This window comes from Semicossyphus pulcher, unplaced genomic scaffold (genome assembly GCF_022749685.1).
Source record: "Semicossyphus pulcher isolate SPU_LCO1_2020_fin unplaced genomic scaffold, fSemPul1.0.p SCAF_52, whole genome shotgun sequence".
Classification (NCBI taxonomy): domain Eukaryota; kingdom Metazoa; phylum Chordata; class Actinopteri; order Labriformes; family Labridae; genus Semicossyphus; species Semicossyphus pulcher.
In genome coordinates, this window is record NW_027211729.1 from 185,001 (window position 1) to 207,628 (window position 22,628).

Sequence of the window (22,628 nt, forward strand, 5' to 3'; positions counted from 1 at the left end):
GTGTGTTCCAGCTCCTTTAGTATCCATCTGTTCATGTGCCACGTTCACATCAGTGTTTATATACACATGTAAAGTCCACTGACCCTGATCCAGATCCTGCTCTGCTCTCTTTGAATCCTCCAACGATCCCACATCCTGATGATCTGCAGGAAAACAAAGTTCAGTCGGAGCTCAAAGGTTAAACTAAATCTGCTAAACCTGACGGAGAGACCGAACCACGAGCGAAGAATAAAAACAGTCAGCACCTCTGGGTTACAGGTGTGAAACAGTGTGATGTAGTACCTGCTGAGTGTCCCATGTGCATCATGGAGTTCATGTCAGCCGGACTCACAGCGATGGGAACGTTCGCCTCAGCTGGAATCTGCTCAAACAGCTCAGCTGAGCCGGGCTCCATGCAGTTCATGTAGGGGACGGCGTGTTTACTGTCCATGTAGTACATGATGTAGAAGTTACACATCTCATCATCAGAGGTGCCTCTGCAGAGGAGACAGGACAGGTATGACTCACACTGATGCTGTGTGTGACACTGACAGGTTCCAGGTGTAAACATGCAGCAGGTGCAGTGAACTGACCCGATGTAGGTCTTGGACGTCTGGCCCTCTCCAGTGAACACACACCTGGCTGCGAGTGTGTCACCGTACTTCACACTCACGTCTCTGTTAGCGGGATAGAAGGCCTGAAGAAGAACAGCACTCTGTTTAACAACCACAGTCATCAGTATAATATAATACACACAGCTGGTTAGCTTAGCATGACATAAGGAATGGAAACAGGTGGAAACAGTTAGCCTGTCTCTATCTAAAGGTAGATCTAACACAGACGGGTGGCGAGCTTCAGACAGAGGGCTTAAAGCCTCCTGATGATGTCACGTACCTGTGGGAGCTGAGGCGACTGTCTCCCAATCAGAGTCCACTTCCTGTCTCTGATCCTGTATCCACTGACCACTTTACCTGTAACACACACACACACACACACACACACACACACACACACACACACACACACACACACACACACACACACACACACACACACACACACACACACACACACACACACACACACACACACACACACACACAGGTTACCACAGATGCTGATAACAGGTACTCTGATACAGATAGACTGTGCTATGACTCACCCAGGTGGTGTGTGTGTGTCCTGAAGGCAAACGGGTAGATGGGGTATGAAGAGTAGTCACAGGCCACGTCTGCGTTTGTTACTGACAGAGAGACAGGAAGGATGTGAGACAGGAAGGAGCCTGACCTGTCTGCCACACAGCAGCCTCTACAGGTCTCTCCCATCACACACCTGTCTGACATGATGTCACACAGCTGCAGCACATGTTCATTGTATAATACGGCCTCAAACATCTGCAGCAGTGAGACCATTCAGTTTGACGGTAAGAGTTTGAATGACATGCTGCTACTCGACTGTTCACAGAATCTGCACACGAAAACAAATGTGATGTTTTCTCTCAGGTCAACACCTGACAGGTGAGCCCAGCAGACACACCTCTGTTTCCTGGGAGAATGACGGTGTCCACAGACATGAGCAGGTAGATACCAGCGATGAACGGCTGCCTGTGAGGAGGACAGACACACACACACACACACACAGACACACACACACACAGACACACACACAAACACACACACAGACACACACACACAGAGACACACACACACAGAGACACACACACACACACACACACACACAGTTAGCTGCAGGTCCTTCCTCCTGATCACATGTTTTATTTGAACATTACACAGGTGTGTTCCTTCAGGTGAGCACTCACGGTTTGGTGGTCATCCTCAGGGACAGTCCTGAACAGTCTCTGTGATGGTCTGACGACAAACACAACATGAACGTGTGAGCTGCAGACACATTACATACATGATGTACATCACACACTCAGTACGGCCTCCACCAGCTCCCCGACACGGAGGGTCAGACTGACTCCCTGTCAGGTGGATGTTTCAGAAAGACGTGTCCCACAGTTACCTGTCAGGTGTGCTTGGACCTACACTTTCTCTTTGGTTATTCTTACTCCTGCACAGGGCTGCTCATAAACTCAGAAGAGTCATGTGTTTCCTGCAGTGACACCTCCACCTGCTCGTCACTGCTGCACAGGTAGATCATCAGACTCACCTCTGAACGCACTGACGTCTCCGTAATGGATCTGCAGCACAAAGTGAGTCATCCCTGAACTTCTCCCAACTTTGAAACCAACATCTGAGGAGAACACACGCACGCGCACACGCACACGCACACGCACACACGCACACACGCACACGCAGTTAGAGAAAGACACAGACAGCAGCGTCTCCACACTGCTGACACAACATGAGCTCAGCTAAATGTCTCTGTAATAATGATGGAGCTGGTTCGGCCCAGTGGACAGAGCGGGCGCTTCATGTACAGAGTCTACAGCTGCAGGTTCAACTCCCGCCCTCAGCCCTCAGCTGCACGCCCCTCCCCCCCCCTCCTCTACAGCTGTCCGATCAATGAAAGAGAAAATGGCCTGATAACAATCTTAAAAACAGAAATGATGTGGTCACAGACCTTTGGGGAGTTTGGTGGGCGGGGCGTTGCGAGCCCAGGCGTACATGATGGACGCTTCATCCTCACAGGTGCCCTGAACACTGCCACAGTCCCTGAGAGACACACACACTCTGTGGTTATCAATGAACAGAGGGAGAACACACACACACACACACACACACACACACATCTAAGGTTCACTGATGACTGCACAGTCAGGGATCGAACTGCCAACCTTCTACTAGAGAGAGGGATGACCCACTCAACCACTGAGCCACAGTAACAGTAATGTAAGGACAGGTAGTGTGTTAGTGCAGCCCAGTGTCTGCAGTGTTCCTGGCAGCGCTCTGACAGGTGCAGTGACTGCCTGTCAGCTGTGTGTAACACACTGATGTAATGATGACCTGGAGCGGACGTTACCAGTAGCTGCTGGTGGAGACTGGAGTCTTGCAGCCGAACAGCAGCATGTGGTGGACTGTGTTCATACTGGCGTGAGGGATGAAGTCCACTGAGGGAGAGACAGGCTGAGGTTAGAGCATGAAACACTTCAACGCGTCAGGTGTGAACACAGACGTTACAGTGACATCGTCACAGCGAGACCGGAGACAGAAAATCACCGACTTCAGATAAACACAAACCAGCAGCCACATCCTACACGTGTGTCGGCACACGGACAGAAAACTACAGAGCAGACGATTACTGTGAGTCCAGATCAAACTAGTCAGTTAGTTACTGTTGGGCACTCCTCCTCCTCTGTGCGCTCGTGTCCTGCAGAACCAATGACTGTACAGATACAGTCTTTGTGCAGAACAGTCTGATTTTACTAAATATTACACAGACTTGCACCATCATACTTATCACCTGTAATCACTCCTGATATACCTGCCAGGGCTCTACCATCTGAAAATGCCGGCCTCCTGAAAATTTCCAAAATAAACTAAACATCAGGCGCAGGGCTTTCTCCGTCTGAATCGTCTTCCTACCCGAATCTGAGAGGCTAGCTCCGTCGACTCTTGTGCTTGATTATTGAACCGTTTTTACTGCTGTGTGTGCGGATGATTCGTACAGCCCTGCGAGGCAGGCTTTGTGATATTGAGCCATAATAAACATTGTGCCTCTCTGTGCTGCAGATCAGTGCTTCATGTTTAAAGTCTGTCTGAAGAAGATTCACTCACCGATATACGAGTCTCGATTGGTCGGCACAGGAAATGACATGCAGAGGTAAGTGTCCGACTGAAACACAGAACACACAGATCACATTCAGTCCTGAAGCCTGTCCTTTACTTGTGATCTCATGTGGCTTCGTGCTCCTGACGGGAGGCTCTCCTGCATTAACACCTGTCTCTGACATGAACATGTGATGAGTTTGTCATCGACGTTCTTCTCAGATTATCTTCTGAGATCATCACAGAAAACATTTCTGCTTCTACAGCATGCAAACAATAGTCATCATTCTCATTACTATCAACCTATTAAATGTTCATTTCCTTGGTTTATCAATGAACTCTGATTATTCTGAGGTGATGTCTGCAAAGATATGAAGGTAACTATCATGGAAGAGAAGCAGCAGGTGTTCCCTCTGAGAGGCTGGAAGCAGGGACAGTTAAATGACTTAAAGATAATGAATGATCAACACAGTTGAGGCTGTGCATATGTTACTCATTTTCTGATAGATTCATGGTTTTAACAGCGTTCAGTCGCGTCAGACTCACCCCGCCCGGGACGACTCCGGGCATCCTGATGTCCACAGAGAAGTTGTGTGAGTTGGTGAAGACCTGGTTGATCCTGGACGCACAGAGACTGGGCTCAGACGGGGCGCTGTCCTGAGACCTGACGGAGGAACACTGAGGTTATATCCTGCTTCATATGCACCTGTCTGTCTTATACACAGTTTAAGTTGTTAACATACAAACAGGTTTAACTATTTAATGTACAGTACTGTGCAAAAGTTTCACCATGAATACTAACTCAGAATGCTTTCAAACATGGAAGTGTTCATAGTTTCTTTCCATCGATGAACAAAATGCAGTGAATGAACAGAAGAGAAATCTGAATCAGATCAATATCTGGTGTGACCACCCTTTGCCTTCTAAACAGCATCAGTTCTTCTCAGTACACTTGCACACAGTTTCTGAAGGAACTCGGCTGGTAGGTTGTTCCAAACATGTTGGAGAACTAACCACAGATCTTCTGTGGATTTAGGCTTCCTCAGATCCTTCTGTCTCTTCATGTAATCCCAGACAGACTCCATGATGTTGAGATCAGGGCTCTGTGGGGGCCATACCATCACTTCCAGGACTTCTTGTTCTTCTTCACCCTGAAGATAGTTCTTCATGACACTGGCTGCATGTTTGGGGTCGTTGTCCTGCTGCAGAATACATGTGGGGCCAATCATACGCCTCCCTGATGGTAGTGCATGATGGATAAGTATCTGCCTGTATTTCTCAGCATTGAGGACACCATTAATCCTGACCAAATCTCCGACTCCATTTGCAGAAATGCAGCCCCAAACTTGAAGGAACCTCCAGCATGCTTCACTGCTGCCCGCAGACACTTGTTATTTGGAAGGGAAATAAGCTCGATGTGTTTTTCACCTGCTGCACTAAGTTTCCTCGGCCGACCACTGCGTCTACGATCCTCAACGTCGCCCGTTTCTTTGTGCTTCTTCCAAAGAGCTTGAACAGCACATCTTGAAACCCCAGTGTGCTTTGAAATCTTTGTCTGGGAGAGACCTTGCTGATGCAGTATAACTACCTGGTGTCTTGTTGCTGTGCTCAGTCTTGCCATGGTGTCTGACCTGTGACATGAAACTGTCTTCCACAGCCTCACCTTGGTATTAGCACCTGTTTGGTATACCTGGTTGATCATACACCTGACTATAATCCTACAAAATCCCTGACTGTGTGCAGGTGTACCTGTAAGCATTCTTAGTTTACAGCACTTTTTCATACCTGCCTAAAACTTTTGCACAGTGCTGCACATGTCTGGTGCTGAGTCACATATGAACCACCTGATGGTATTTTCACATAAACTAACTATAGGAAATGAACAGGTGCTCTGTCATGGTGTCAGATGGTCAGAGTGTGCAGAAAGAGATCTTCTATCTTGTGCATACGAGCAGTGCAGGCCACACTCCTGTCAATCATTTAACACCACATGTATACATTATAAACTCACTGTGTCTGTGTCTCACCTCTTGTACCTGTGCAGAGGGCTCTGTGTGTGCAGGCTGTGACTCTGACAGATGACCAGCAGCACAAACAGCACACAGGCTCCCATCATGCCTCTGGTGATCTCCGCTGTGTGTCTGCTGCTCTCTGGGCTGTAAACGGGAAACAGAGAGCGTCAGCAGTGTGAGCAGACCGGGGGGGTAAAGAGTGTGAGACAGAGCTCCTGTCACACCTGTTTCCTCGCTCGGCTGGATGAGGAGCAGGGGGGAGGTGAAGGCAGAGTCCCTGCTGGATGTCACTCGTCCTGCATGTCGGACTGAAGTTTCCGCTCGGGTCCTCCCAGGAGGTAAATCTGTCTGAAACCACCACCTGAAAAAAACACACCTGTGTTACTGTGACAACAAACCCAGCAGGAACACAGCAGGCTGTCAGAGCTGATTACCTGTCTACCTGCTGGAAACAGAGCTGCTGCCTTTGTTTATATTTACGGTGACATTGTTCTGCCTACATGGAGGGGGGTGGGGGGTGTTCAGGTCTTTGTGGTGAGGGTAACGGACATGTCAGATACAAACATCTCCCCTCGACGCCTCTGCACATCAGACTCCTGTTACCATGGTGATAACTGCTTCCTGTCGTGTGTTTTGAATGAACAGGTCGGCTGGCTCTAATTGGCTCGACACACTCTCACACCGCTGCACAGTGATCTGTAGTCGATTATAGATTAGAACTATAACCACACTGTTACATAATAAACGCATCGATCATATAAAACACACCTGAACTCTGAACAGGTCACTCTGATCGATCAACAGCGCTCCTCTCAGGAACACTGTGATGATCGTGACGAACTCGCGTCTGTGATCAGAACTACGGCTGAGTTGTGATTATTTTGACTCACACTGTGATCTGGAAGTGATCTGCGATATTAAACTGAATAATCATTTTTACATCATCTTTCTCATTTTCATTGAAAAACAACTTAAAATGATGATGGTGTGTTTTCTGCAGGGATCTGTGTGTGACGTGTAGGCCAGAACATCTGCAGCATTTTGATTTAAATGGTTTCACCTGTAATAAATATCGCGCCTCTTGCAGCAGGCCATGTTACGATTTCAATTACATTTTGCTTCATTGTTCAGCCCTAACCTCACGCAGATATGTTAACCATCCTAGTGTTGTTAAGGGCTGCACAACTCACCAAAATATGAATACAGATCACAATATGACCAACAAGTGTTATACTTAAATCAATGAAGCTGCAGCAGCTGAATAATGAGGTGACGCACAGCTGCAGAGATTAGCCAACAATTGTCACATGATCATGATTAAAATAAAAGTGTTGATGCAAACATAATTAAAACTAATCATGAGTCATATCTCATCTTAATATCTGTCAGAATAATCAGATTAACTCCATCCACTGTTTTCATGAGACCTGAACTTTGCGGATGTTTGTACACCATGAAGTTTAAAGGATGTTTCTGCCCTCTCTGTAAGAATCGTGCAGTGTGTTTACGCTCAACCTGGAGGAAAGACTACTTAAACTTATAAACCAACTGCTCAGACACTGAATGTCTGTTTTTGTCTAAGTTCATTAAATTGCTAATAAATCAATTCAACTCATCAACTCAACCCTGAAACCGTAGAATAATCAAATGTCACCCAGTGGAACTCGTCTGTTTGAAATGTGGGTGTTCTTTGACAGCCTGAGATATTACACTGAAAACATCCACTATGATAATATCATCCTAACAATGGCTTATAAATGTCTCAGGAACAATCATTGAGCTGTTCAGCCTGATGACTCATCGCTGTACACAGACAAGTAAAGAGATGCAGGAGGAGGGGGAGGGGCAGCGCCGCTGTGCTGACGTCACAGCCCACTGAGACTGAGACGGGAAACTATGGAAACAGGCTCATCCCACTCATGGACCACAGCACGTACTCAACCAGCATCAAACTACATAATGAGGCCGTTTTACATTCGGTTTTATTATTACATCACTGTGGCACGCACGGTTTTATTTTTAAATGTAATGAAATGTATGGTCGCTGAAAACTGGCATAAACTAGACCAGAAACAAGCCTCAAATACAGTAAACAGACACAGACAGCGTTTTTACTGTATCAGTTCCGTTATGTTCTGAATTATTGATGAGTTTGGTTTTCACCAAGCAGACACACCATGATCAATAAACAGATGTCACGCCTGAAGCAAACAGGAAGCGGTCAGAGAAAAAAGCCATCTTTAGCCAGCGCTAAGCTAACACTTACACATAAACTCAGCAGAGCTCTTTATGTAAAGTAGGAAACTGTACAGACAAATAGAAGCTAACTTAGTTAGCACCTTGAGACGCTAATAAGGTTTAATTATAATGTCGTACATGTCCTACCTTTAGCTACCGCTGCTGTATGTTTCGGCAGGTTAAACATCGAATCTGAGCAAATATCTGTTTAATCAAAGTTCAGCTAGCGTTAGCTCTGACTCAGCTCCTTGACACAGATAAAAAGAGAGATGTTTTGTAAAGAAAAGCATTGACAAACCTGTTCGCTGTCAGGAGACGCCGTCCAGCCGTCCGTACTGAGGAGAAAACCTGTGTCGTTGATAAGAATAACAACCAGACTTCCGCTTTCTTCACAATAAAAGCCCCTTCGTTACTTACGTACCGCTCGTGCAGCAACGTTTTGTGTGTTTGTATGGTGAGTCAGAGATCTGGGACTGAGGAATTATTTGAATTTATACATTTCTATAATGGGGAATGAGAAATACTACGTAGGTGTTTTTTGTCAAAGTCTGTGTTAAAAAAAAGTGACGCTTTTATTCTGTCCAACTGGCGGAAGTTCTTTTCCAGTTCCGGTGCTGGTTGACTTTATCGTAGATACAGAACAGTTTAATATCAGGGTCAGAGTTCTGTTGTACCTGAACTGAAATGGACAGGTAGTTACAGTGTCTGCTGAACAAAACACCATGTGATCCGTCTCACAGCAGGTATGTTATTAAGTCATGATAATCATGTAGATGTGAGTTAGCTACAGTTAGCATCTCTCTGTGTGCTGTTTGACACTGTTTGGACGCTTGCTGTGCCTTCCTCATTTTAACTTAAACTTAAGTGTGTATTCCCTCTCAGTAAAGAGGCTACCTCTCGGACCTGTGGGGTAGCTCACGTATGTGATATTGTGCAATAATAAATGTTGAGCAACATAAACATCTTTATTCGGATCCCCATTAGCTTGCACAGAGTGGTCGCTAGTCTTCCTGGGCTCCACACGAAAACATCAACATAAAACACTTTAAAATCAAACAGTGTTGATAAAACATTAGTTATTATTTTATTATTTGGACACAACAAACCAAATCAAACCTGAGATCAGAAAAGAAGTGAAAATGGCTCCACACAGAAACAATAAACATCAGTGGCCTGTAAACAAAGCAAAACAAAAGTGTCACCTACACATCTACAAAAAATGTAATTCTAACAAAATATACACACATGTAACAATAATAATCATAGTCAAAATAATAACGATTAAAGTAACAAATATTATCAAAAATATTCTCAAACAACAATAACCAAAGACCGCTTTATCAGACTCATCGAGTTTTGTTTCAGTGACTTTAAAAAAAATCTACATGTGATCCGTCTCATGTTGGAGCGTATTCCAAGCAGGCGTCGCTCTATAGAAAACCGTCCTCATCATACAGTTTGTTGTGCACCACCAGATGACCAGTGCTCACATGACGTGTATAATAACTGTGACAAAAACCAGTGTATGCTCGTTTTTCACAAAAGAAATGCGGCCTATTATTCCAAATGACATTATGCATGAAGACTAGATTTTGATTTAGCTTCTACAGCCATGATAATCTTTTATGCATCTCACACACATTAGTACGACAAGAGCAATGAAGAACTAGTCTGGCTGCTCTGTTCGGTTAGATGTTTCTCAGCTGCACTTGACCGAATGACTGGGCGGTATTCCAGGTGTGACAGAACCAGTGATCGAGCAACGATACTCATAACAGAGGATGGAACAAAATCAGAACATTTCCTCGAGATAGCAATACCCTTTTGATCGGACCAAGACAGCAGATTATCTAATTTAACACCAAGTAATTTGGTCTTTGTGACCTGCTCAGCTGATGTACCATCTATAGACAAGTTGAGTGCAGTGGTGTTAGCAAGGGCATGTCTCCTACCAAATACAGTACTTTAAGTTCAAAACTAATTTGTTCATTTTCACCCATTTGGTAATTGTATGTAACTCAACATGTAGATTCTCCCTCAGCCCAACTAATGTTGGTGAGACACAGAACAAATTAGAGTCATCCGCATACATAACTACATCAGCATTTTCAACAGCACATGGTAGATCATTTATAAAAATTAAATAAAAGTGGACCCAGGAAAGTCCCTTGTGGAACACCACAGGATAACATTTTGCTGTCAGAAAAACTGTTATTAAAAAACACGTGCTCCTCATCCAAGCAAGAGCTAAAGGTGAAAAAACATTTAAGCTTGGCAGTGAGAATGCTATGGTCAATGACATCAAAAGCTGCGGTAAAATCTAAGAGCACAGCCCCCACAAGCTTCCTGTCATCCATTTGTGTTAACCACTGATCTGTCATGTGTACTTATGCAGTGCTAGTAGAGTGCCCTGGTCTGTAAGCATGTTGTGCTTTTGTAAGTTGTCCATTTCCAGTCAGTAATTTAGTAATTTAACATTTGATTAAAAATGACCTTCTGGAGTAGCTTGCTCAGCACAGGTAGGATACTAATCGCTCTGCAGTTAGAACCAGTAAAGCCTGATTTTCCATCTTTGGGTAAAGGTGTAATTTTGGACTAAGTCCCACTTAGTATGTTCCTTTTGAAAATGTGACATATTGGCTTGGAAAGAAGCGTAGCAGCAATTTAAAAAAACTTCCCATCCAGGTAAGCTATACCAGCAGGTGTATCATCAGAAAGAGAGCGCAGCATCTTCTCCACTGCGTCCTGGTTAACCTCAGCAAATTGGAAATTGTTGATAGAAAAGTCATTAACGTAATGAGCTACATCATATGGCTTGGTGATGAACTGTGCGACTTCTGACTCATAATTTCATTCACAGTTTTCCATAATGTTTTACTATCATTCAAAGAGCAGATTTTTGGTTTAAAAAATTCTTTCTTTTTGATGTAATTTAATTTGGTAATTTTCTTTCTCAACGTACAACAAATGCTTCAATCTAAAAAGCAACCTGATTTACGAGCAGCTACCTTGGCTTTGTTCCTTAGAAGCATTAAAGATTTTGACTCTTCATCAATCCACGGAGCGCTGCGGCACTTCACAGACCTTTCTCTAAGGGGAGCATGCTTCTCCACCAACCTTACAAATGTATCCATAAAAATATTCATAGCAAAGTTAACATCATTTTCCTCACATACATCAGAGCACTGTAAGTCATTCACCTCGTTCACAAATGATTCAGCATGAAATCTTTAAAATGACCTGCGATGAACAATCCTCACTGCAGCCTGAGGCATTTCAGTCTTTCTTGTTAAAGCAATTAAACTATGGTCACTGCGTCCCACTGCCACACATACTGCCTGTGAATGCAGCTCATATGTGTTAGTGAAAATATGATCAATACATGTTGAAGGATTAACGGCATCCTTAGTTGTTGTCAGTTGAGTCCTAACCTGAGTGAGATTGCAAACATCTGCCATAGAAATCAACTTTTTACGTAAGGGACACCTTTTGGAAAACCAGTCAATATTTATATCACCAAGAAGGAAGACATCTTTATTTTCATCTGTCAATACATCTACAGTTTCACATGTCTGAATACTTCACATTAGAAGTGGGAGGCCTGTAACAACAACCAACCAGACAAGGCTTGCAGGATGGAAGCTGAATCTGTAGCCATATTAGTTCAATGTCAGTACTCATGATGTCCATACGTAGTAAAGCTGAAATGTGTTCCTGAACATAAAGTGCGACCCCACCACCATATTTGTCCCATCCCTTCTGTATAAAGTACATCCATCCACAGCTAGCTCAGAGTCATTCAAAGTAGCCTCCAGGTGTGTTTCTGACGGGGCTGAAACACGAGGTTGTCTGAGGAGCAGATTCTGAACACTGCAGATATTTAAATGAGCCGATACCAAATGATGCATCATGAGACTTGATCCAATGATCTTTATTGTCACATCATTCTCATTTATGAGGGGTATTTATTATCAAAGCTACAAAATTACATGATCTTCCACAGATGACATGCCTCCCCTTGCTGCAGTGATGCACAGGTGTGTCATTGTTGTGTGTGGTCTCAGGTACAGCAGGACACTGAGCCTGCTCTTTTGTGTTCCTTACATCAGCTCCTCTCTCTCCTCTGTGTCCCTCTCAGACTCTGAGCGCGATGCCTCCCAGCAGCAGCTCGGTCTCTCACGGGGTTCCTGTGGTCGCGCTGTGTCTGGCTGCTCTGCTGCTCAGTAACCTGCTGCTCTACCTGTACCTGGACTCTCTGTATCACAGCGAGGAGCAGCTCAGCTCCTCTCATGACGGCTGCGCTGCTCGACACTTTAAGATGACCACCATGAGGAACTGCACCCCCTGGCTCCAGTGTTCACAGGTCAGAGCTGAGGTCCGCCCGCTGAAGCTGATCGGAGAGGGGGCCGTGAAGAAGGTACAATGGTCTGTTACAGCGTGAGAGTGACTGAGTGGATGAAACGTAGGAAATATTAAAGCTTTAAATCAGGTCAATCCTACGTCTGATTCTGAAGCAGGATTTACTGTTAATGAGATTTACAAGCACTTCAAATGAATGAGTCCATTCTGTGTGTAGACGAGCGTTTGGCTTTATATCCAGATTGTTAACACACAGGTGAGTGGAGTCCTCTCCTTCCCTGATCTCCACACGTTGTTAACGTGTTCTCATTGTTAGGCAGCGTTTTGCAGTCTCAGCCAACACAGACCTTTATCTGTTTGTCACCTTAAAAACGTGTGCGCACCACCTGTCACTATGAAGCAGATTCTACATCCACAGTGATTTGAGCGAACGTGTCATGTTCACTAGTTTACCTGGTGATTACCTGGTGATGTCAGACAGCAGGCCCACAGACGGAGCGAACCACGTCACCCTGAGGGAAAACATTGCCGCACCTGTTCTTTGTCATTAGCAGTGGTCAGTTTTTCCTGTGTGCAGCTTTGACTGTACTCTCATTAAACTCCACCTGTCTCTCTCTCTCTGCTCAGGTGTACCTGTCGGAGTGGAGGGGTCAGAAGGTGGCTCTGTCCAAACTGTCCTCCCTGGATTACCTGGAGGATTTCCTTCATGGCTTATCGATGCTGCAGGCGCTGCAGGCTCCACAGGTGGTGCAGCTGGTGGGGTTCTGCCTGGAAGACAACACCCAGGTCACAGAGTTCCATCCTCTGGGCTCCCTGCTGAACCTGGAGGCTGTTCTGTCACAGGAGTCTCACCTGAAACACAACACCTGGCAGACCCGGCTCCGGTTGGCCACGGACTACGTCTCCATCCTTCACTTCCTCCACAGCAGCCCGGCCGGGCGGAGGGTCATGTGTGACTCCAACAGCCTGGAGAAGACCCTGTCCCAGTTCCTGCTGACCTCTGACCTCCACCTGGTGGTGAACGACCTGGACGCGCTGCCGGAGGTGGACCGGTCCAGAGGTCTGCTGGTGAAGTGTGGGCACAGGGAGCTGACGGGGGACTTTGTGGCACCCGAGCAGCTGTGGCCCTTCAGAGAGGAGACGTTTTCAGACGAGCGGATGCCTCCGTACGACGAGAGGACGGACGTCTGGAAGATCCCCGACGTCACCTGGTTCCTGATGGGACGGGTCCCTGGAGGGGATCTGGTCCACTTCCACCTCTTTCAGATCCACGAGCAGTGTAAGAGGACGGAGCCAAAGCTCCGCCCCTCAGCTCTGGATGTTTTACAGGTGTACAGATCAGTGTACAGCAGCATGGTGCGGGACAGTGCTGCTGTCAGAGACATGCTGTAGAGCTCTATGACATGTTGTTCAGTGTAATAAAAGCTGCTCTGCTTGACACAACTGTAGACCTCTGCTGTTTTAATGTTCTCTGATTTCTAGTTAAACACGTCAAGTGTCAAAGAGGATTACAATCAGCTGATATCTGAGGCTCAGACTCTCGGGGCGCTGAGCTCAGATCAGACAGACGTGCTGCACACGAACGTCAACCAGGAAGTGCTTAAAGTCCTTTTCCTGAAAACTACAAATATTCACGTTACTCTCATCAGGACCTTACTCACAGTATGTCATGATTTTCTGATAGAACCTGATTCTTTATTTTACCACAGTATGAAGATTTTATTCCCAAACTATGACAGTCTGTAGCTTTATATTTACACAGTTTGTGCTGCAGTGACCCTGAATGCAACACACGGCCACACAACATGAAGCAGAACCAACAGAAAAAGAATCATGAAATGGAAGTAAAGGAGAGTTCATAGACACTGTTCATGTGAATAAATGTCTGTAAGTCTCTACCTCTCTCTGAATGAGCTAACACAATGCTGACTGATGAAAGCCTTTGCAGTATATAGTATTATTATGGGCTGGGTGTCTGTGTCGACTTACTACTTACTTACTGCTATGGCTGAACAACGAAGAAAAGATGGATGACAACAGCTACAACTTCACAAATAAGTGAAAATCCGACCGGTTACAACCGGAGCCAGCCGTGAACGTCACACACGCAGCCCTGTCTGAGTATCTGGGAAGTGTGCTCCCGCAATTACTGTTTATCACCACAGGTGCCGCTAAAGAGAACAAACCTGGGATCTTTGAGATGATCACTTTAGTATGAAGTAGATTTATTTAATGTAAGAGATCCTCTCCTCCTGCACTTCACACACACACTGGCCCAATCCCAATCTCCACACTCACGGACTCACGGACTTTGAGGCGCGTTCCCGGTAAGTGCGTGAGTGCTCAGTGCTGTCCCACTGTCAGATCAGCAGGTGTGTGAGGGCTCCGATGCCGACTTTACAACGCCAAATAACGGACTTTCCGTGAGTCCGCTTATCTGCAGGCTTTCCTGTGGGATTTACCCAGGGTTCATCGCGAACTCGGTGACGTATACAAACGTGATTGTCCAGCTCCCCCACTAAATGTAAACAAATGTTCGCACATTGAAGTAGTTCAGTAAAGTTTGATCAAAAAATAATAATAAATGTAAACAATGCGAGCAGTGACGGTGACGGGAACCGCTAATACGTTTATCTGTAAGTGACAACAATTAAATATTCGCAAATGATTAACATCAATGTCTTTCTGACTGTTGATAGTTTGTTAAATAAAGCTGACCTTATCTTAAAATAAACGCTGTAGGACACACAGATACACGCTGCAGGTCGGCTTTTTTACTTATTACATTTAATGGCCCGTCTGGTTTCCAGGCAACGTGTGATGCCATGTTGTGGTCTTATTGAGAAATCGGTGCATGAACACGAAGGTGCTCATTAAACCAGACAGCAGCCTCTAACTTCACTGTATAACTGATACAGTATATATACGATATGTTTCAGTTTCATGAGTGACTCCTTCATGTTTGCACATCAGCAGAAACGTCTTCACTTTATAATCCTGTTTCATGAAACAAGAAACACATCAACAATCACTGTAACTGTGAACTGACAGCACATGAGGTGTCTGTGTTTAACTCTCAGCGTCATATAAACACTGACACTGACTCGGAGTTGAAGATAATTTATTATCAGCTCAGTGCAGAAGGTAAAAGTAAAAGTAGATATTTGAACTACAGCTCGACATGAATCACCTGAGCTGACATCTTACCTGCAGGTTCCATCTCAGTTTGTCATTTTAATACACTGCAAGAAATATCACCATCATCACCATTGAACTGCTGCTTTATGAAGTCATCAGGGGTTTCTCTGAGTGAGGTGCACAGGAGGAGTCTCTCTCTCTCTCTCTCTCTCTCTCTCTCTTCTGGACAAAACGAGAATGACTGAACCCAAAGGAAGCGGACCTCCTCTCGGTCAGAATCTCCGGACTGTTAAAAACACAACAGGAGAGTTCAGTGCTCTTTCTCTCAGCGTGCAGCAGCAGGGGGCGTGGCTTGTCCTGAAGTGAAAGTAAAAGTAAAGTCTGACACAAAGCGCTGACACGCAGCCTCAGAGCTCCTGACGGCTTATCTTACAGTTAGACTCCGTTTATTCTTCATCATCTCTTCATCTCCTCCTCATCACCTCCTCTTCGTCTGAGTGATGATGCTGCACAGTGTGGCCTCCTGTGAGCTGCAGGATGGAGGCTTCTGCTTCGAGAACAGCCGCAGGTGAGCCAACACTGAAACCTGTCCAGTTCATTTAACTAACTAACCCTAACCCAATCACGTCACAGTCACAGCTGAGGTTGGTTTGATGCTGCGTAAGTCTTAGAGTAACGTAAACCTTCTGACTGAGGTCAGGTGTGATAGCTGTGTCCCCCCCCACAGGTGTCTGCGTGTTTGTGCCATAAGAAATATATTACCTTCAGAGTACTGCGCATGCTCTGTTCATCAGGAACACGTGAATCTATTAAAGTTCCTATTTAACCTTTAAAATATGTCAAAGTTTCAGGCTGTGTTCACTGCAGGGCGCTGAGAGGAAGTCTGTCAGGACGAGCGCCGAGAGAAGCTCTGCTGTAACACAGCGCTAACACGAGTCTGTCTGCCTGTCTGTCTGTGTGTCTGCCTGCCTTCCTGTCTGTCTGTCTGCCTGCCTGCCTGCCTGTCTGTCTTATTATTGGCAGGAATGGCGTGTTGGAGTCCAGTTTGTCAGAGCTGGGTTATAAATCCCCCACAGCCAGGAAGACAGGGACGACCATCGCCGGGCTGGTTTTCAAGGTGAAGGAGAAACAGTCATGATGTTTTAACAAAACCCTCTGTTGTTGTTTAAATTCATATCTGTATATTAAATACGGTCAACATGTGTCTGTAATAACCTGGAGGATGTTTATGAGCGAACCTGACGAGTACTTCCTGTCGTGTCCCTCAGGATGGAGTGATTCTGGGAGCAGACACCAGAGCGACAGACGACATGGTGGTGGCCGACAAGAACTGCATGAAGATCCACTTCATCGCTCCGAACATCTAGTGAGTGAACCAGGCTGTCCTCAGCGTGACTCTGGATTTACACTTTGACTTTTAGATGTTCAATGACACTACGAGCTAAAGAGGCTCGTGTCTGTGATGAAAGAATCATCTGCTTAAGATGTCATGTGTTCAGTGTTATATTGAGATCTGCATTTCTATAGAGAAACTCTTGATCCTTATTTCTGAGCTCACAGAGAGTGCAGGCCGTGTGATGAGGATCTGAGCTCACAGAGAGTGCAGGCCGTGTGATGAGGATCTGAGCTCACAGAGAGCAGCAGCAGTAAAAAGGACCTTTATTTTGTTAACTGCTTCCTGTGTGTGGTTCAGCTGCTGTGGAGCCGGCGTGGCTGCAGATGCAGAGATCACCACACAGATCATGTCCTCCAATGTGGAGCTGCACACGCTCAACACGGGCCGCCCGGCGCTGGTAGCCATGGTGACCCGACAGCTGAAGCAGATGCTGTTCAGGTGCAGAGAGATGAAGACATCAGACACTATTAACATGATGACCCAGCACGTGTTGAGGTTTAATGTGTGTGTGTGTGTGTGTGTTTGTGTGTTCCAGGTACCAGGGTCACATCGGATCGTCTCTGATCGTTGGAGGTGTGGATGTGACCGGAGCTCACCTGTACAGTGTTTACCCTCACGGCTCCTACGACAAGCTGCCCTTCCTCACCATGGGTACCAACCTGTTTAATGTGTGCTCCTGTGTGTGGAGGCAGCTCAGTGTACCTGTTGTATCACCATAGAAACAGAGCTGAATGAATGAAGTGTGACTCAGGACCATCAGAGAACATAAACCTGATGACCTGCTGTTGTTGTTTCAGGCTCTGGAGCTGCAGCTGCTGTCTCCGTGTTCGAGGACAGATTCAAACCAGACATGGAGGTGAGAGCGACTGCAGGTGTACGAGCCAATAAAAAGCGTAAGTCTGAAACTCATTAACACTTCCTCTTCCTCTTCTGTCAGCTGGAGGAGGCGAAGACGCTCGTACGAGATGCCATCGCTGCGGGGATCTTCTGTGACCTGGGCTCAGGCAGCAACGTGGACCTGTGTGTGATCACTGAGGGGGGGGTGGAGTACCTGAGAGGCTACGACAAGCCCACAGCCAAGGGGAGAAGGTGAGGCATGATGCCCTACCAGAGGAGCAGACGGGTTATTCTACCGTTAATCTTCTGTCATATTCATGTGTTTATGTGCTGTAACAGAAATCAGAATAGTTTAACGTAGAGACTGGGAGAAACTTTATTCAGCTGGACAGCGTGTGGACCTCCTGTGCAGGAAAATGATCAAAAGACTTTTATTTTGAAATGTAAACTTTACACTTGAACACCATGTTTAATTCTCATGACTTGAATGTTACCTGGCCTAACAGTGTGCTGTTCAATAAATCACTAATCAATCAGTACACTTGTATGTAATCACGTTTGTCCTTCCTGTGTGTTTCAGAGAGGGACAGTACAAGTACAAACCAGGCACCACAGCCGTCCTCACTGAGACTGTGACCCCGCTGACTCTGGACGTGGTCGATGAATCTGTTCACGTCATGGACACGGAGTAAATCACAGTCCAATAAAACACAGTAAAACACTCCTGTTGTTTAGTTTCTCTAAAGCATCGTCTGCTGTAAAGGAGGTTTTACTGCAGTTTGAGTTTTTCTTACTCAAACATAAATTCACATCCATGTTGTCTAAGATGAGCGACTTTATACATTCAAATGATTAAAAACATTAAAAATCAACGTCTCGACTGTCATTCTCTCTAACCCTGAAGGCACTCAAAAATACCAACAAGAGCTTTACATTTAATTAAGATCAAATGAGATGCACAGGACGAAACACTGACAATACAATCATAATGATAATTATATGTATGATTTTAATGTTTTGTCGAACCATTGAATATAAATACATTTGCTATGTAAAATAATTGTGTCAGACACGCTGGTCTAAAAGTCACATTTGGTGAAGGTTGATGTTTTCTGGAGTGTGACATGTCTCCCGCGTGTCTCACCTTGAACAAATACAAACACGGACTGTTAACACTAACCCTTTAGTCGAAAAACACTATTCTCTTTATTCTTTTGAATCTAATATCTGATTTTCTTCTCAGATCTCTGTGTGCCTGTGAGCTTCTGTTTCCGTCCCCCTGGTCGCTGTGTTTCAGCCTCTAACGGCGTGGCAGCGCGGTACGTCCAAACACCGCCCCCGCAACACTGATGTGTATACCGTAGCTCACCCGCCCGTTAAAGAGTTCTGCATGTATTCACCAAACGCTCCCAAAAGGTTAGCTCCGCCCACTTGCTCCTCGCTGATTGGTTGAGGTGGTACTGAGGCGTCGTTTGAATTTCGCTTGGTTGCTGTTTGTGGTGACTGCAGTTAGCTCGATATACAGTATTCTATAGGCATTAAAACCGGGAATACTCTTCAAATCAACAGGTACGTTTATATTTCATTTACTGGGTTATGAAACCTAGAAAACACTAATTTTGTAACGTTGTAAATGTATACGTATAGTGGCACCTAAATGTTACTATACCATTAAAGGGACCAGGAAGCTAAAGCTAACTGTTGGTCAGACATTAGCCCTTATAACATTAGCCTACACTACTAAAGCTAATGTGAACACAGACGGTATTTAAAACGTGCTGTCTGGCAGCACTTTGTATGTTTAAAGGGTTTTTGTGAGCTGATGAAAGTTTACTGAGTGTTTAAGGTGTTCTTTGTATGTTGTGTTCTGTTGGGCCGCCTCTTTTTCTTAAGGAGGCTCAGATCTCTGGACATCTGCAGTAAGATGCTGCAGATGTTTAATCAGTCTGTGGTGGTTAGTGTACTGTTCTACGCTGCAGTCTGCTGGGGAGGCAGTATAAGACACAAGGATGCAAGGCAACTCCACAAACTGATGAAACAAGCTGGCTCTGTGATTGGAGCCAGGTTGGACTCACTGGGGGATGTGGTGGAGAGATGCACACTGAAGAAGGTGGAGGCCGTTCTAAACAACACGGATCATCTGCTTCATCACATCTCGATGGACCAAAGAAACAACGGTGGTGGACGGCTCCTCTCCCTTCGCTGCAGGACGGAGAGATATAGAAGATCTTTGGTTGCCACAGCCGTCAGACTTTTTCATTCTGCAGTAAATGGTCGATGAGATGCCAGACAAGTGAATTTCTCTTTGGGATCAATAAAGTTATTGTTATTGTTATTGTTACTGTACTGAACTACGAATGCGATAGACCTATACAATGATGACCTGCAGACTGATTAATACTAAAATGTGCTTGAAGTTCTCCCATGTCTTTAGCCATAAACATGATTACATGATAATCTAATACATGTGTAACATCCAGGAATCGTCCTCAGTACCTCCGGCTGATGTATTCATACATGTATTCACCACACAGATAAACCCTGATATGTCATGTAACATGTAAAGTAGGCCTTTACCATTTAACATGATCAGAATCAGTATTTCACTTTCATTGCACCCGTGACTAAATGACCTTTGACCCCCCATGAAGGATCCATTAGGGTGGGAGATTACAACACCACCTATCTGAGTCCACTTTACATCATTTGTGTTGTCTGTCTGTTTCAGGTCAGACGTCGGCCGCTCAGTCTCTCCTCGTGTTAATCGGAGGCGATGCGTCACGATTCATCTGCAAAGCGCAGGAAGGGCAAGAGCCCCAAACGCCGCCCGCCACTGCCCCCAGTGACCCCCCGCACCCCCAGACGGAGTGGAGTTTCAGGTGTGAGGGACTGAAGCAGAAGAGCTGATATTTTAACAAATGATTATTTTGACTGAATACGAGTCATATTAGACATTAAACTGCACCACCATCCTTCAGCAGCTGAAGCCCTTTAACCCCTCATGTACAGACGATGTTCTCTTTAGGGTTAAATGTACTGTCGTAGAATATTTGACCTGTTTGTATTGGTGCTGTCATCCATTCAGGTGTAAGCACACCTCTCCTCCCATCACCTCAAACACTCTCACCCTGTCTGTCCTCCAGAGCAGGCTCCTAGCAGGTCTCCCAAGAAGAGACGGTTTCGACCAGGAACTAAAGCTTTGATGGAGATCAGAAAGTACCAGAAGAGCACGGACCTGCTGCTCAGGAAGGGACCCTTCTCTCGCCTGGTGAGTCAGACAGCAGGAAGCATGAGGAGGATCTGAAGCCTGTGTGTCTGCAGCTTTACATCCTCTGGAAGAAGTTTAAGTTCTCATACAGGACTGAGACTCAGTGTTGACCTGCAAAGACTCCAGTTCTTTATGAAGTCTCTGTTTCAGGTCCGTGAGGTGTGTCAGTGTTTCTCCAAGGACGCTCTGCGGTGGCAGGTCTTCGCTCTGCTGGCCCTGCAGGAGGTGAGCAGCACTGAGTTCACATGATGTCAGTCTGAACAGTTCACACATAAACCAGTGATTATACATCACAGTATAAAAGAGGCTGGGGAACATGTTGTGTCATTTGTTCTGGTTAAATGACATCATAATACAATACACCCATAATGCACCTGTGTAGCCATCATGCAACCTTTATTTATATATATATATATATGTATATGTATACATATATATGTCGAGGTCTTTTAATGCACTGAAACCAACATGTGTCCTTGTCCTGTGACAGTATTTGAGCGATAACTGAACCATACTGTGACTGTTGTGTCATGTCACAGTGTAGGATCAGGGACTTCAGACGACAATCATTTTGTTGTTCCAGAAATGAATTCATGATCAGTGAGGTGAACACAGTGTGTGGAGACGTTTTTAACTCACAGATGATGAACTCAACGCCTGCACTGTGTTTCTATGTTTATTTTAAACTGACACTTTTTAATGATCAACATTGTTTCCCTAAAAAGTGACTCTAAGTTTCTTCAGTGGATATAAGGGTTACTATAAGGATCACAGGATTCTAAATCATCTCTCTTCTTGAATAAACCGTTTCTCTTCCTGCAGGCTGCCGAGGCGTTTCTCGTCATGGTATTCTCAGACGCCAACCTGTGTGCGATCCACGCCAAGAGGGTCACCCTGTTCCCCCGAGACATCCAGCTGGCCCGCCGGATCAGAGGGGTGGACAACCTGTGAACACGGAACAGAGCCGACTCTTTATACCGTGTTTCATCAGTTCAATGACCATGTACTCGTTCTATATGTTTCTTACTGTATGCTACATTTATGTAGTTTGGTATATCACAGTGAGGTGGGTATTTGTCCTCATCAGCCCTATTTTAGCAGATCATCAGGTTTATTAAAGTTCTTTTTCACAACCCTGAAGTGACTGGACAGTAAATCAGCTGTTTGTATACATGTCACATCCATGTTAATGTTTTAACTCTTTATTATAGATCTGCTGTGATCCCTGTCAAGTACTGATTTATTATTGATGTGTAAATATTGCTCCCACTAAACTTATTTTGTTAATAAACTCTAAGACTTTCCTGTTGGTGCCTGTTGATGTTCATGTAAACAGATTATTTTGAACTCTTGCTGCTGGGTTAGACGGGGCTTGTGCTCACTCCGGTGTACAAGCTTACACCATTTCTATGACACGTTCTAGCCAAATAATAATTAGCCTGAGGTTCAAACACTAAGCACCTCAAACATAATTTAATAAGAATAAACAATATGATTTTGTGTTTCTAGGCGTCTCGTTCGGGAGAGGCAGTTTTTTATTCTTTATTGCTGCAGTCATTGTGTCAGGACGTATACAATGAGAAACGCCTAAAATGACAGGACAGTTTGTACAGTCATCAGTTGTGACGTTCTTGTGATAGATAGATACAAACATATTTTCACAGAAATAA

General features: G+C 45.1%; 4 protein-coding genes across 5 annotated transcripts in view; 3 read left to right on the forward strand and 1 right to left on the reverse strand.

Moving 5' to 3' along the window:
- Positions 1-8,320, reverse strand: part of pam (peptidylglycine alpha-amidating monooxygenase) — a 23,665-nt gene extending 15,345 nt beyond the window's left edge. For both annotated transcript variants that reach the window (XM_069682189.1, XM_069682188.1), the window contains exons 1-15: positions 8,259-8,320; positions 5,947-6,083; positions 5,738-5,866; positions 4,257-4,374; positions 3,720-3,777; positions 2,965-3,052; positions 2,566-2,657; positions 2,152-2,235; positions 1,799-1,847; positions 1,516-1,583; positions 1,142-1,222; positions 874-950; positions 573-676; positions 283-476; positions 84-143 (exon numbers count right to left, since the gene is read on the reverse strand). In XM_069682189.1, the coding sequence (XP_069538290.1) occupies positions 84-143; positions 283-476; positions 573-676; positions 874-950; positions 1,142-1,222; positions 1,516-1,583; positions 1,799-1,847; positions 2,152-2,235; positions 2,566-2,657; positions 2,965-3,052; positions 3,720-3,777; positions 4,257-4,374; positions 5,738-5,826 (1,162 nt within the window). In that variant the 5' untranslated portion in view covers positions 5,827-5,866; positions 5,947-6,083; positions 8,259-8,320. The remainder of the gene's footprint in view (positions 1-83; positions 144-282; positions 477-572; positions 677-873; positions 951-1,141; positions 1,223-1,515; positions 1,584-1,798; positions 1,848-2,151; positions 2,236-2,565; positions 2,658-2,964; positions 3,053-3,719; positions 3,778-4,256; positions 4,375-5,737; positions 5,867-5,946; positions 6,084-8,258) is intronic.
- A 263-nt stretch (positions 8,321-8,583) lies between these two features.
- On the forward strand, positions 8,584-13,754 carry pomk (protein O-mannose kinase). The gene is made up of 3 exons (XM_069682210.1): positions 8,584-8,703; positions 12,099-12,377; positions 12,947-13,754. The coding sequence occupies exons 2-3, from the start codon at positions 12,111-12,113 to the stop codon at positions 13,709-13,711; spliced, it is 1,032 nt and encodes a 343-aa protein (XP_069538311.1). The 5' UTR covers positions 8,584-8,703; positions 12,099-12,110; the 3' UTR covers positions 13,712-13,754.
- Positions 13,755-15,832: 2,078 nt separating this feature from the next.
- psmb10 (proteasome 20S subunit beta 10) lies at positions 15,833-18,562 on the forward strand. Its single transcript, XM_069682199.1, has 8 exons — positions 15,833-16,025; positions 16,481-16,574; positions 16,726-16,823; positions 17,151-17,291; positions 17,389-17,504; positions 17,651-17,709; positions 17,791-17,942; positions 18,271-18,562. The coding sequence occupies exons 1-8, from the start codon at positions 15,958-15,960 to the stop codon at positions 18,380-18,382; spliced, it is 840 nt and encodes a 279-aa protein (XP_069538300.1). The 5' UTR covers positions 15,833-15,957; the 3' UTR covers positions 18,383-18,562.
- Positions 18,563-19,188: 626 nt separating this feature from the next.
- cenpa (histone H3-like centromeric protein A) lies at positions 19,189-22,223 on the forward strand. Its single transcript, XM_069682211.1, has 5 exons — positions 19,189-19,259; positions 20,419-20,569; positions 20,834-20,958; positions 21,109-21,183; positions 21,781-22,223. Exons 2-5 carry the CDS (start codon positions 20,464-20,466, stop codon positions 21,907-21,909), a joined length of 435 nt encoding a protein of 144 aa, XP_069538312.1. The 5' UTR covers positions 19,189-19,259; positions 20,419-20,463; the 3' UTR covers positions 21,910-22,223.
- The last annotated feature ends 405 nt before the right edge of the window (positions 22,224-22,628 follow it).